At 32.3% G+C, this 15,401-nt stretch overlaps 1 protein-coding gene across 1 annotated transcript in view; it reads left to right on the forward strand.

The window, feature by feature from the left end:
- The window catches only part of SPATA16 (spermatogenesis associated 16), a 234,513-nt gene that overhangs the window by 64,809 nt on the left and 154,303 nt on the right, over positions 1-15,401 (forward strand). Inside the window, exon 3 of the mRNA XM_033135364.1 lies at positions 14,249-14,394. Coding sequence (XP_032991255.1) covers positions 14,249-14,394 — 146 coding nt within the window. The remainder of the gene's footprint in view (positions 1-14,248; positions 14,395-15,401) is intronic.

Here is a 15,401-nt window from a genome sequence, read left to right on the forward strand (position 1 = left end):
ACTAGAAATAGAAATCTCTTGACATTTGCAAACATTAATTTCTTACATACTTTAAATAAGCACATTAATCGTCTCTGAAATGTTTATAGGGGGAATTTTAAAAGAAAGTGAAACGTGTAGATTTGACCAACTCAAAAATAGCATGGGTAATATGTAAATTGAAATAGAGTACACCAGCTCATATCAATAATGTAATTATATTGCCTTGTAATCAGATGTGCTAAGCTTGCTTCTTTCTCTTCTCAAATTCTTTTTAGAAACATTTATCTCAAAATTGGGTATTAACCAGATGTCAACCCCATTTGAACTAAGAAGTAAGAAAGATGGAAGTTACCTTAGGACAACATTTTGCAAAATGAAATCCACAAAACTCTAGGCCCTCAAGATATTCTTTAAAAAAAAGAATTTGTTGCAGGAATGGGATTCTATGGTCAAATAAGTCTGTGAAATATTGTATGCCATATCTTCCTCTTAGATATTTGCAATATGCATTAGTATGTTAAATAGTTTTAGTAGCCCTACAGTCAAGCATATCACAAGTTCATTTGATCTGAGAAATTTTTTTTTAATATAACTCCTTAAGATCCTGTAGAACATAACAATTTTGAAACTGTTTCTGTCCTAAAGAAACCTGTGGTACTAAAAGAAAAGGAAGGACAGTAAGAGTAGAGATCCAAACTTTTATCCTGTGTCGTAACCCACATAGTATATCACAAGGAATTTAGAAAAGAAATTCTTGGAGACATAGATCTATCTTTCTGCTTGTAGAAACTTAAGTTGTTGGTCCTAATTCTTTACCCCCACCCCCACCCAGTCATAGAATTTATTATACATTTTCACCCCAGACATGGTCTCAGCCCTTGACTTTGGGTTTGGCCATGTGACTTGCTTTGACCAATGGGATGTTAGTGGGACTGAAATGAGCAAGGCTTTAAATATGTTTGCCCAGTTGTCTCACCCTTTTGATGAGAAAAACATATCTCAGATAGCTGTTGTTACAAGTTCTAGATTAATTAGAGTTAACTATCATCTTAAACTGAATCCTAACTGAACATAACCTAGATTGGCCAAACTTTGCCAACCTGCAGATGAGTGGATAAGAAATAATTGCATATTTGTGTATCCAGTGAGTTTGCAGTGCTTTCATGGCAATTGCTGACTTATGTATTGTTCCATAGGAGTTTCCTCCAAAATGATTAATACTGCTATAAACTGAAAGAGAACATGGAAATAAAATCAAGTGATGTATCACAGGGCAATGAATTTGTGGAATGTTGTTGTTTTTTAATTCCCTTAATTCTTAAGTTCTTGAAAACTACGTCCTGTCAAAAGTGTGTAATTTTTTGATATCTCACTTGTCTCAGTATGTTTATCCCACTATTTCTAAAGAAAAGATACTGTCTCGGACAGCCCATCTCTCCCCATGTAAACAAAATGAGGCTGTGAAAAACATTCAATTAACATGAATATAAATTGGAAAAGAAAAATCTGCAGTTTATATATTATGACCAAGAGTCCCAGAAAATCCCAATTATTAACAAATTCCCTCAAAATATTAATTTTAATTTTACTGCTCTTCAGCAAAGGGGATGGAGGAATAGATCAGAAACTCCCCTGACTAGGGAACTGGTACATGACAATCAGCAAAGGGGATGGAGGAGTAGATCAGAAACTCCCCTGCCTAGCGAACTGGTACTTGACAATCATTGGCCCACCAAGCTGCTCACTGCTGCCAGCCCAGGCCTTCATCACTGGACCCCAGACAAGGAATCCTGTGATCTTGACAAGAACTATGCTCCCTTTCTCCCTATAGCACCTCCACCATCTGTTCTTTTCCTCATTCCTATGTACTATCTAGTCCTTCTCTCCATTTCTACATGTTCTAGCTTCTTCTGCCTCTTCTGCCTCTAGTCAGCTCTGTGTATAAAATGGATGATTGTAAGACTTAAGTGATTAATGTATGTAAAAATGCCTTCGCTGTCTGCCTAATAAATGTTGACCTGTCTCTTTATCTGCCTCTTCTACCTAACCTACTAGTTCCGTAATGATAGCCCAGTGAGATATAAATACCTGTATATTGTGTATTCCATACATAAACATTTTATATATATAAACATTATATATATATATATACATGTATATATCACTGAGTATATGAATATGAATAAAGTGGTCATAAGTAAGAAAGCAGTGTGAATGATAGCTGTTGGGATTCACATTGGTCCTTCCGGTATCCGACTATGACTAATATCAATGGCCAGCTGAAGAGCACACTATCTAAAGAACACAGGATCTAGGTAAGGGTAAGACAGCAGATCTGGCTTCAAATCTTAGCTCTAGCACTTCCTGTCTTGTAAGTTACTACCCTCTCTTAAACTAATTCTGAGAATTGGAAGTAATAGTATTTAATACGGTACCATCTATAAAGGACAATATCTAATGGGACACGATGAGTACATATAAAGAGCTTAGCACAATGCCAAACACAGCCTGCACTCAATAAATGCTAGCTATTATAATTACTGTACAAGAGCTAACTTTGTATGTGATATTTACTTTGTAATACAAATAACTACCTTAAAATAAGCATGCAATTAACCTTGTCTTTCTTTTAAAATCACTACCTCTATGAGCTGAAATGCAGGGCAAGAAGAAAGGAAGATTTATTGTATTCATCTCACTCCTGCCATGTTTCTAATCTTCTTTACACATCAGATAGCGGGAGTTTAGGGGTGTCCTGGAAAAAAAACTGAAGGTTAATGTGTTTCATCTACATGCTTCAGAGCATAAGCAAATTACTGGCTCTTCATATCAAGGTGAAATACAGTGGAATGAACTCACTGTGGCCACACCTCTATTTGAAGGCTACCTGGAAAAAAAACTGAAGCACAGCTATTTTAACAAATAGGAGTAGGAGTGATTAATTACTTTTTACTGTCATTCAACTGCTTGTCACCCAGGGAGTAACCTCGTATCTCAAATTGCCATAAATTTAATAGAGGTCACATCGTGGCCTACCTGGCTGAAAAGCATTGTTTCTGAAACCCTGATGGTACTTTTAAGTCCGCTGATGTGTGAACATAATTCTCTGTGTCTCTTAGCCTCACATCCTCTGTCTCTCCCACTTGTAGCTCACTTGTAGAAAGCTACAAGTGATGAGCTCTCTATTCATTCCTCTTTCGTGCAACAAGATGATAGAAATCTTAAAACCAATAGGTGTTATTCTATAGTGTAGAGCTTCTTTCCATTCTGATAAGGGAATAGGAAAAGATATTTATTGAAATTGAAAACTACTAATTTTTAGACCCTTACAGTCTGAATATTTAGTTTGGTATCGAAAAAGGAACTTTAAAGATGCCATTGAAAAATTTAGCATGATACTATCAGTTGTGCCTAATTGTCATCCACTACATGCATTAACAGACATGAAGAAATTTCTGAAAACTGGGATAACTGCAAAGATCTGCCAAAGACCAGGTGGAATTTCCAAAAAACAAATCCCCAAGGAAGAACAGAGGATAAAAGTAGATCATTACCTATATCTATTGCATGCTCAATTCAGAGACACTGACCTTTTGTAACTAGAATGCAGCACTCCCCAACTTGGTTCAGACTCATTTCTAGGGCTCTCAGTGCTAGTTCATTCCCTAATTCTACTATTAGTACCTCTCTTTTTATATCTATGCATAAATGCTAATCCCTTTAACATTTGGGAGATGAACAAGACAAGCAGTGATTTACTTCACCTTGAGATACGAAGTTGAAGAGGTGGTGAAAGAAAGAGCAGTGAACTCTGGAGGTTGAAGTTTGTGTGGGGTTGGTATTTTTCCCTTCCAATTCTCCTGGCAAAGAACATTCTATAAGAAAAGTCTAACAGCACTGAGTTCGCTGCAAGGAGGACCAAGAAGAAACCACCAAGCCAATCTCTAGCAAAAATTTGGCATATACCAGTCTCTTACAGAAAGATGGGCTTTTGAAAGAGCCTACATGGTGGGGAAAACAAAAAAAGCATTAAACTTAAGTGGAGTCCAGAAGTCATATTTTCCAAAAGAAAATTATTGCAAGTTGTAATGAGAAGGCCTACTGAAAGTCTAACAGAGGTGTTATGTACTAAGATTTAAAATAAAATTTAAATGCATAGAATGATTTAGGACAATGAGTCTGATGTAGAAAAAAGAGAACTTTTTATTAAAAATAAATTATTAGTTCTAGCCTCTTCTACTAACTATTAGACCATTTTTAGCAAATTATTAGACCATTTTTAGCATAGGTTTTAATATCTATCAAATTGGACAATTTGTTTTATCTACTTCATGGAGATACTAAGAAGTTAAATGTAAATAGTAAATGAAAAAGTCTTAGAAATTATAAAAATTCATTAGTAATAGAGTTTTAATATCTTTCACTTTTGAGAGATTGTCCTCCACATTTCTGGTTTGATTTTATCACTGATTCATTCTTTACTTATTGCTTCCAGTTTAAAATTTATTCTGCAATTTAATTTTTAATTTCTTTATAATTTTCTTTATTTCCTCCAATTCCCTCATCTCACTTTTTCAAAATAACCAAAAGAATACTCCCTTTTCATATTTACTATTTTAAAATCTTTTTAAAAATTGTTTGAAAATCTTTCATATTTTAATTCAAGAGAACTTCAGGATTAAGTGTTGAGCTTTCTAGCTTCTCCATATTTGGCTTCATTCCTTTTATACGGCTTCATTCTCAGACAGAAATTTGTCTCCTGTAGCAAAGAAGGATTCTTCAACACTAAGTTTCTGCTGTCATGATATCCATACCTTGAAACCATCTACCACATCAGGTAAAGGCAGTTCTCTTAAGGAGTTCAATTCTGTAGGATGGGGTCAGAAATGCAGAACATGCCAAAACATCAATCTTCCATGATTGAGCTTATAGAAATTACCGGGAAAAATAGTAAAAAAATAGAAGACAAATGCTAAAGGATCTGAGCACACAACCTTTAAATGATGAAATATAAATGACTAACAAATATGCAAAAAAAACAGTCTGGTCTTACAAGTAGCTAAGAAAAGCATGTGGTAAAGTTTTAAAGAATAATAGTTAACCCATACTTTCTTAAAAGCTATTTTTTTCCCTGAGTAAAATACAGAAGCATACATATATATATATATATATATATATATATATATATACGTATATATATATATATATATGTATATATATGTGTATATATATACATATATATATATATATATATATATGACAAACTAAAATAAATGAGCTAAGAATTCAACTAAAGATATTAGTAAAAGAACTACAGAAGGGGGAAAAAAAAGAAAAGGGCAGCATTAAACCCAGGAAATTAGTGATTAAGAAAGCATGATGGCCTAATTAATAAATCAATCTAAGAATTTGTTGTTTTTAGACAAAACAAAATAATCAAGCTGGTAATTCTAATGAAGAAATAAACAGGAAAACAAAACCAAAACAAAAAACTACATAGTACCGAGAGTGAAGAAGGGAATGACACCACTAGTACACGGGCATTTAAAATGTGAAAATACAATATTCTCGATTGTCATGACAAATTTTAAAATCTGAGTTAAACTGATAATTTTCTAGGAAAATATAAATTAACAAAATTGATGCAAAACTTTGAAAACCAGAACAGAACAATAATCTAATAAGAAAAAAAAAGGTAAAAGGAGCCAGTGTCAAATATTTTTCATCTATTTATTTCAAAATGTTCCAAAGTATTGCAAAAGGTGGGAATCTTTCCAATTTGTTTAATAAAGCTAGCATAAGCCTGATACAAAAATGTGATAAACATAACTCAAAATAAATTGCATATTTGGCAAAAAATCTAATTATATATTTACTAAATGAAAATAAGTCAATAAAAATGAGAACAGCCCAGTTTAAAAATGAATAAATTCACGAACAAACATTATACACATATATATGGCCAATAAACATGCAAGGTTGAGCCCATCTGATTACCAAAGAATAATTAGATAAAACATTGCTAAGACCTATTATGGATGAGAGTACAGACAAATAAGAACTTAAATAACTTACTGGTAAAAGTGTAAAACTCTTCTGGAGAGCATTTTAATGATGTATATTCTAAAATACTTTTTTGAATTGTATTCTCCTAACTCAGCAATTCCAATATGTAAGAATTCATTATAACAGATAGACATCACAACTTGAAAATGTTCAAATATGTGGGTAAGGATGTATTTGCAAGGCTGTTCTATGGCCATTATGACATTGAGAACTTTCAATGTCACTAGAGAAAGTCTCACTAGGGATAACATTAAATGGGGATCTATTAAAATTGTGCAGTTATTTAAATGTATATCTATATTTATTAACATGGAAATGTCCATCATATATTCAAAGAAATAAAATAATAAGTTTACATAATAGTATGGATAATGAATAATATAATTTTTGTAAATGGAAGGATAAAGATAGATGATAACTAGATAGACAAATAGGTAGCTATAGATAATAGATAGATAGATAGATAGATAGATAGATAGATAGATAGATAGATAGATAGATAGATAGACTCATACCAAAATCAACGTGGTCATTTTTAATAATCAAGTTGTGAATATTTTTCCTTACTTATAATTTCTTAATTATCTAAATTTCTAACAGTGCAGTAGAGTTCTTTTCATTACCAGTGGTGAAGAACCTGTTTTGTTTGTTTTTGTCCCAGTTTGTTATGGACTGATACTTTATTAAACACAGTTAAAAAAAAAAAAAAAAGAAGAAAAGAATTACTAAAAAAATAAGTAAAAATAAAACATCAAAATATAAAACCTAACTAAGATTGAACACTGCACCTTGAGCTGAGCTGCCTCCTGGATGGCTCAGGCTGCGCCCCCTGCAACTAGCAACAGCAACTGGACCTGGAGCTGAGCTGCACCCTCCACAACTAAGACTGAAAGGACAACAAGTTGTCTTGGCAAAAAATCCTAGAAGTACACACTGTTCCCCAATAAAGTCCTGTTCCCCTTCCCCAATAAAATCTTTTAAAATATATATATATATATATATATATATATATATATATATATATATATATAAAAAAAAAATCTAATTTTTTTTATCTTGAGAGTCAACAGACATGATATTTCTTCATAGAATTTCTTAAAAGTTTCTAAATGTTTACTCTCTGTTTCCGTACTTATCTCATCATGGATCAGTAGTTCAGGGAATGACACTGTGTAGCACTGATGTAGTGACTAAAGACTGTAGGGCAGACATGTAGGTATAAATCCCAAATACCTATTCTGTGACTTGAGCAGATTGCTTAAACTCTCTGAACTTCAGTTTCCTCTGTAAAATCAGTGTTATGGACTGAATGCTTGTGTCCCCCCAAAATTCTTATGTTGAAGCCTACTCCCCAATGCAGTGAAGCCCTCGTGAATGGCATTATTGTTCTTGAAGAGGAACTCCAGAGAGCTCTCTCACTCTCTTTCTGCCATGTGAGGTTGCAATGAGAGGTTAGTAGTCTGCAACCAGAAAGAGGGCCCTTACCAGAACTTGACCAAACTGGCACCCTGATCTTGGATTTCTCAGCCTCCAGAACTGTGAGAAATAAATGTTTGTGTTATAAGCCACTCAGTCTATGGTAGTTTGTTATAGCAGTCTGAACGAAGACAATGTGCATAAAAATAGTGCTTCACATTGTGATTATTAAATGAGGTAACAGATGTATCGTGTTTCCCCCAAAATAAGACCTAATCGGAAATAAACCCTAGCATGATTTTTCAGGATGACATCCCCTGAACATAAGCCCTAATGCATCTTTTGGAGTAAAAATTAATGTAAGACCCGGTCTTATTTTCGGAGAAACATGGTAGGACACTCAGAACATTGCTAGTAACAAAATATTTAACTATTTAAATGTTTGCATTTATTATCACTAGTATTGCTTTTATTAAAAATATAGTAACCAATAGGGGAAAATAAAGCTGATGAGGCAGCAGATAATCTTAAGATACTCAAAAAATCAGAAAACCTAAAGAATAGAGATGGAATAGCAACTTAAGAATCACTTTCTTAAGAAAGAAAACGTGGCAGTTGGAATGGGACCAATAATTAGATGTAACTGGAGAAAACTTTTCTAAGCTTAAAAAAAAAAGTCTGAGTGTGGAAACACAGGAAAAACAAATAACTTACCTCTTTCCATGCAAAATAGATGAATATATTAGGTTGGTGCAAAAGAAATTGCGGTTTTTGCAATTGTTTTTAATCTTTTAAATCGCGATTACTTTTGCACCAACCAATAGAACACATCAGAATTCATGGTAATAATCTGAATTTCAAGAAGATAGGGAAAAAAATACTACATGTTGGGGAAAAGGAAGAAATTTCAACTCTGGAAGTGTTTTTAAATTGTGTACGATTTCATAAAAAAAGTATTATGTTTCTTCTTTTCTGAATGCTAAATAAAATAATGTAAATGTAGAACTATGTATTTGCAGAGAAATAGTTATGTTTCAAGAAATGTATACTCAGCCACATTATTTACATGTGTAAGGTCAGCAAAAATACTCGTATATTCTCAACTATGCACAAGAAAAAAGTTACCATCCCTAGATCCCCTCCTGAAAAAATTACTAGTGGATGTTAGCAAACTGAAAGATGATGAAAAAACTCAATTATACAGAAATCATTTTACAAAAAGACTTCCCAATTTTTCTCTGTGAATACCATTAAACACTACCCTCATCTTACAGCAAATGTGCTCAGACAAGAGACCACATAATGAGAATATGGGGGGACCGATGCATCCTTTCACAATGGCTTCTGACTATAACTTCAGAGCAAGCCTCATTATGAGTTGTTAGCTCTTACTATAGAAATCAGTCTATAATTTGACAAGAAATACCTATGAGAAAAAATTTTCCCTCCTATAGGATTTAGCTTCTCATCTAAAACCTCAGTTAAAGATTACTATAATTGTGCTTTTTTAAAAAGGGGAGGGGCATAAAATGAAATACATCTAAATCTTAGCATGATTATTTTTTAATTAAACTTTCCTTTGATATAATTGTAGATTCATATATAGTTGTAAGAAATAAACAGGGATATCTCATATACTCTTTATGCCATTTCATCCCACGGTAAGATCTGGCAAAACTACAGTACAGTAACAACACCAGAATATTAGCATTGATACAATCCACCAATCTTACATTTCTCCAGCTTTATTTGCACTGTGGTGTATTTAGTTCTGTTCAGTTTTACGATGTGTAGATTGATGTATCCACCCACCAAAGTCAAGATACAGTACAGTTCTATCCTAACAAGGATTCCTTCCTCTTGTCCTTTTACAACCACAACACCCATCTCACAATCATTGATTGCTTCTCTGTGCCTGTAATTCTGTCATGTAATCATAAAGTATGTAATCTTTTTGGATTGGTTTTTTTTCACTGCACATAATTCCCTAAAGATTCATTTAAGTTGTTGCATGTATCACTCAGTTGTTTCTTCGTATTGCTGAGTAGTATTCCATAATATGGATTTACTACAGTTTAAATATTCACCCATTGAAGGACATTTAGATTGCTTCCAGTTTGGGGCTATTAGGAATTTAGTTGCTATAAACATTCACGTGTGGATTTCTGTGTAACCATGTCTTCACTTCTCTGGAATAAGTGCCCAGGAGTGCAACTGTTGAGTTTTGTAGTAGTTGTGTATTTCGTTTTTTAAGAAACTGTTTTCTCCAGTGGCTGTACCATTTCACATTTCTAGCAGCAATGTGTGATTGATCCGATTCCTTATCATTCTTGGTTTTTGGTGTTTCACTATATTTCATTTCAGCCATTCTGATAGTGATATCTCATTGTAGTTTTAATTTGCATTTCTGTAATGACTAATGATGTCAAACAATAATCAAGTCAAACATCGTTTTATGTGCTTATTTGCCATCTGCATGTCCTCTTCAGTGAAATGTCTATTCATGTCTTTTACTCATTTTCAAAATAGATTGCTTTGGAGGTTTTTTACTGTTGAGTTTTGATTCCATTACAGTAAAAGGATAGACTCAATGGTGTTTTTTTTCAATTTTTTGAGGTTTATTTTATGGTCCAGAATATGGTTTATATCAATAACCTTTCCATGGGTGCTTGAGAAAAATATGTATTCTGCTGTTGTTGGGAGATATATATATCAATTACATCCTTTTGTTGATTGTGTTATTCATATCTTCTATATATTTGCTGATTTTCTTTCCAGTATTTCTATCATTTTGTGAGAAGGGGATATTGAAATACCCAACTATAATTATAACATGAGCATATTCAATATATTTTAGATTTTTAATTGAAAACATATAAAAAGAAGCAGAGCATATAAAAAGGAATGCTAAAATTGCATACAATATACAATTTATTATGATATAAAAACATGAAAAATATAGGAAAATATGCCCAAATTAATGGCAATTATACATGGTAATAGAGTTATGGGTAACTTAGTCTCCATCTTTATTATTTTTTTGTAATTTCCAATAACAGTATAAAAATTTCTGATTGGATGGATGATATATATCTTTATTTGTCAAGATTTGATAACTCAAGTAATGCCACATTTTCCAAGATTTATTATTTTGTCTTAGATCTTAAGGGATCACTAAAAATTATGTACAAGAAATATACTAGGTGAACTATATAAGGAGAACCTATTAGTAATATCACTGTTGCTAATGATAATCCTAATTAAAGAAAAATGTGTGGTTGCATTTTTAATAACGAGGCCTACTACATAATAATTAATATTGGTTATTTCTACTTTTAATGGGTTATATGTTGTTTTTATTTGTGCTTTTAAACAAACTTGAAATTCCTATGTACACAATTTCTAAGAATAGGTTTGATATTTATTTCTTTAAAAACTTTGAGATACCTTAGAAAAAGTATTTTAAAAAGTATTATCATCTTGTTTTCAGAAAATTATCAAATATATTTGTAAAATAAGTATTTTCTTATTAAAATTTGAGCTTGTGATTTTAATTTACTATTGCCATCTCGTTTAATACCTAGCTTCTCATCAAAACAACAACTATACCCATAAGGGTTTTCAGTGTATTTTCCCTTAAGTATTATGCTTTTAATCTGTCCATGCTTCATTAAAAAAATACAAGTATTTTAGACTTCACTTTGAAATAAAAAATTAACACCGAACATATTTTTTCCTAATTCAAAATCTTCTCACTGATATACTCTGTCAGGTAGCTTAAAAGTTTCTATTCCCTTATCTCCATGACTTATTCCATCAACGACTTAGTGTATAGTTTTAAACAAATATAACTTGTACAAAGTCACTCTTTCTACATTCAAACAAATTCATGCCATATTGAAAAGTCCTTCACCTTCTGGAGCATTAACTGTTCTGTCTTTACAAATGTTTTGTAGAAGTTTAAAAATTCAGTCAAGTATCTGGAATGTTTATTATAATCTTGATATCAGTATTTTGTCTACATTTACCTATAATCCTACCTTTATATTCAATATATTTCATAAATATTAGTTTTGTTGCAAAGATTATTTCAAAGATGTACAAGAACAAGTAAAGCAATCTTTGATAAAATTAAGATTTCTCTATCTATAATACTTGACTGATACACCAAGATTACCACAAATATACATAGAACCTACCCAATAAGCTGCCTGTTTTCCATCTTAATATGAATTTAAAAAATTATCTTTGTCTTTCACTGCTCTCTTATAGTTTGGTTTGATGAAGTATTCTTTTTAGTGCTGAGATTGATTATTTTTATTTCTTCTGTGGTCTTGCATCTCATAGAAGTAGGGAATATTGCAGACTTTAGAAGAGCAGGCATTTATTATTCATTTTGTCTTCATGTTCATAGACAAAGCCTTTAATATTATTAAATCTGAAAGTCGGCTTCCTCTTGTCACCTGGGATCTGAATGTCCTCATGGAGGCTTCTCTCCATCTACTCCCTGAATAACCTACACATTCATCTCTTAGTACGTTTGCCCGAGAAAGGAAGCTTGTCTGTTCCATCACATCAGGGAGGAACACAGACAGGAAGGGATAGAGAGCACAGTGTGTGGCTTGTTTCTTTTTTGTTTCTATAAAATTCTGTTTGTATATAATGTGAAGAGTCCAAGAGGTTTGGGTATTTAAGACTTGAAAAAAATATGCTGATTTCATCTGGAAGATAAAATTAATCAGAAAGTCCAGAATTTTAATACAATGATATACTAACAAACTAAACTGCACAATTTCTTCTCATTTTGTTTCCTACTGATTTGGACTTTATAAAGAGCTATGCCATCCAAAATTCTTTTTTTATTTTCTGAAAAACTTTCTGTTTAGTTATTTCTGGGTCCTATGGGAGCAGATTGGCATAAGAGCAGAGATGCTGTCTCAAGCTGCCGTGTTCAAGCTACAATACTTTCTTAAATTATGTTTTAAGGTGTGTTTATAACCACATTGACATTTGTAAGGTCAGACTTCAGGAATAGTTATTAATTAGTGTTAAATGTTTGTCTCTTTTATTAGCACTTTTATCAGGCAATCTTTATGAAGCATCGAAAGTTAGCATTGACTGAGAACTTTCATGTTATGTTTTCCAGAAGTGGTCTTTGGGTTTTATTTTTTTTCAAAGTAATTGAGAAAAGTGTTTTAAAATATGTACTCTGAGTACTTACAAGACTAGGAATAAAAGTTGAAACTTTTCTAAATGATAATTTGGAGAGGAAAAACCTTTACATTTGGTCATATATAGATAATTTTATAGGAAGAGGGAAAATAGCTTATATATTTGATGAGCTCTTATAATTAATAAAAAAAGATTAACACGTTATTGGAAATATACAAGGAATATACACAGAGCAAAATAGCCAAAATTTATTAAGAAAACCTATCTAATGCAAATTAAAATGTAAAGTCAGTAATTTTTGTCTGGCAATAAGTAGTAAACATCAATAAATATTTATTGACCAAATAAGTGAAGTAACATTTTTCACCTATCAAAATGGAAAAGAGTTTAAAAAATAATATGAATTCTAAGAATTGACAGGATATCAGCAAAAGATAATAGAATCAGGTAACTACCAATTCAAACTAAGGATGTTAAACACCTAGATCCTAAATTTTCCTTTAGCTTATACTAGTTTTTAGATAAAAGTAAGAATAGAAATACATTTTGGAATAGGATATAGCCATTCTCGACTAAACTGCACTAAAACAATAATTGACAATAATATTAATGTAAATGGCAAGCCAATCTTGACTTAATCTGCAAAAGAAAAATTGGACTATATCATTTAAACAAACAAGATTTAGATTGTAAGAAATTTTATGTCAAGGTATATGTAAATAGGTATTAACTCTAAATATTAGCATGTCCGGTGAGAAAATTTCCACCAGTATGTACACAAATAAAAACAGAAAGGAGCAAAAATGCAGATATCCTGAATGAGATCACTAAACAAAAGATAGAGTTTCTTCTTACCCATCAGCCTTGATTCCAAGGAACAGGAGGAAAGACTGAGGGGGAAAAAAAATGTGCTGATCTATTCTTGTCATATTGTTGACACTTCTTAATGTTTGGGGTTATCCAGAATAATTATTTCCTTCTTCTACAGTTTTATCCATAGTACCCAGAAACCATTGACTTCCTGGAATTTTTTACTAAGAATTCCACATTCTTGCCATGTTTTTCAGATACTATGTCCTCTGCCAATAAATTCTAATAATTTTTTACTTCTTTTCCTTCAATAACATCCTAGAGAATATGATTCAGACTCAAATTAATCACTGATGATGTTAATGGCTCCTAGGAGTTTACTTCCGATACCCCTTATTACATTAAATCAAATTTGATAGTGTGCTAGATCATTGCTCAGCTGGGTTTTCATAAAAGCACTGGTATTTAATATGATTTATGCCTGGTTTTGTGTTAATATCTTTGCTTATTATGTACTTTATTTTTAAAACACACATTCTTAGCAAATGGAACTCCTTTAAGACATATCATACTTTTAAAATATTTTACAGGAAGCATTTTACAGTAAAATGTGTTACTTATTTTATATTATAGTCACATAATAGTGAGCAAGAACAATTTATTTAATTTACAATCAAAATTTTAATATTTAACTCGTAGTTTAGAAAAAGTATGTGTACATATATATGTTTCGCTTATTTAAAAGATCAATTATATCCCAAGATTATTAGGACATTTAAAGTGTTGCATTTTTTTTTTTAAGCTTTGCAGCAAAGGAGCAGCTCTGGGAAAGCCATTTGAAGCATCTGCTGAAGATATAGCAAGCGTGGCAAGTTTTATTGAGACAAAGCTTGTTACATGCTATCTACGGATGAGGAAACCTGACCTTGCCTTGAATCATGCTCACAGGTAAAATGAAATATTAATAGCCACAAGTAAGTACTATCTATGCAAGCAGAGGGTTTTATGTGAACTTGTATTATCATCTTCCATTCCGTCTAAACTTAAAGACAAAACAAAAAAAGGTCATCTCAAAACCTAATGAAAGAAATAGACATAAACAACTATTTCATAATTCAGGGCAAAATAAAAAGGCAGATAACTGTAATAGCAAATTACTGCAGGAAGAAAGAAGGGAGAAAATCAGGTAAGTAAAGGAGGTGATACTGAAGGATGAGAGGGTTTCCAAAATTGCACAAAACATGGAGAATGGTGGAAGGGAATTCTAACTGTGACGCATAAGCAGAGACTTGCAAGTCTGTGGCTTATTTGGTAGTTGCATAGCTGATTCAAAGTATGTCATGCATAGATAAAGGTATGAAACACTTTATCTATGTCCTTAAATATTGATTTTTCATATTTCTATTCCTCTTCAGAACTCTGTATCGTTACATATCTTGTGACTTCCTAGAATCTCCAGGGTTACCCAGGCATATCTTTTTTTCTACAAAAATATTCCTCTCTTATGGCCTGTTTCTTAAAAGCCTTGCTCTTCTCATGGGTAATAATCAGTTTAATCTGCAGCAAAGATAAAGTGATTGTGTTATCCCTTTCAAATAACTCTTTCCTTACAATTATGATGCCTCCATCCCTCCCTTCCTGACTTAGAGCAAGTTACCTAGAACATTTGTCTCGCCTATTCTCTGATGTCACATCCTACACTTTTTTTGGACACAAACAGCAAAACTAGTACAAACATGAAAGCAAAATACCTGCCCTGTTAATAACCACTGAGAACATAACTATCAGTTATATTAAGATCTATTATGTAAGCAGGAGATCTGCCAACATGGTTCAAGTTACTTACAACTCCACACTCACAAGGATGTAAGAGTTCTACCCAAGGTTCTTCGCAGCCCTGAGGAGACCTTAAGCTTGTAAGCTTAAGTTTGACATCAAGGACCAGCAGAAAACAA

This window comes from Rhinolophus ferrumequinum, chromosome 2 (assembly GCF_004115265.2).
Source record: "Rhinolophus ferrumequinum isolate MPI-CBG mRhiFer1 chromosome 2, mRhiFer1_v1.p, whole genome shotgun sequence".
In the NCBI taxonomy this organism is placed as follows: Eukaryota; Metazoa; Chordata; class Mammalia; order Chiroptera; family Rhinolophidae; genus Rhinolophus; species Rhinolophus ferrumequinum.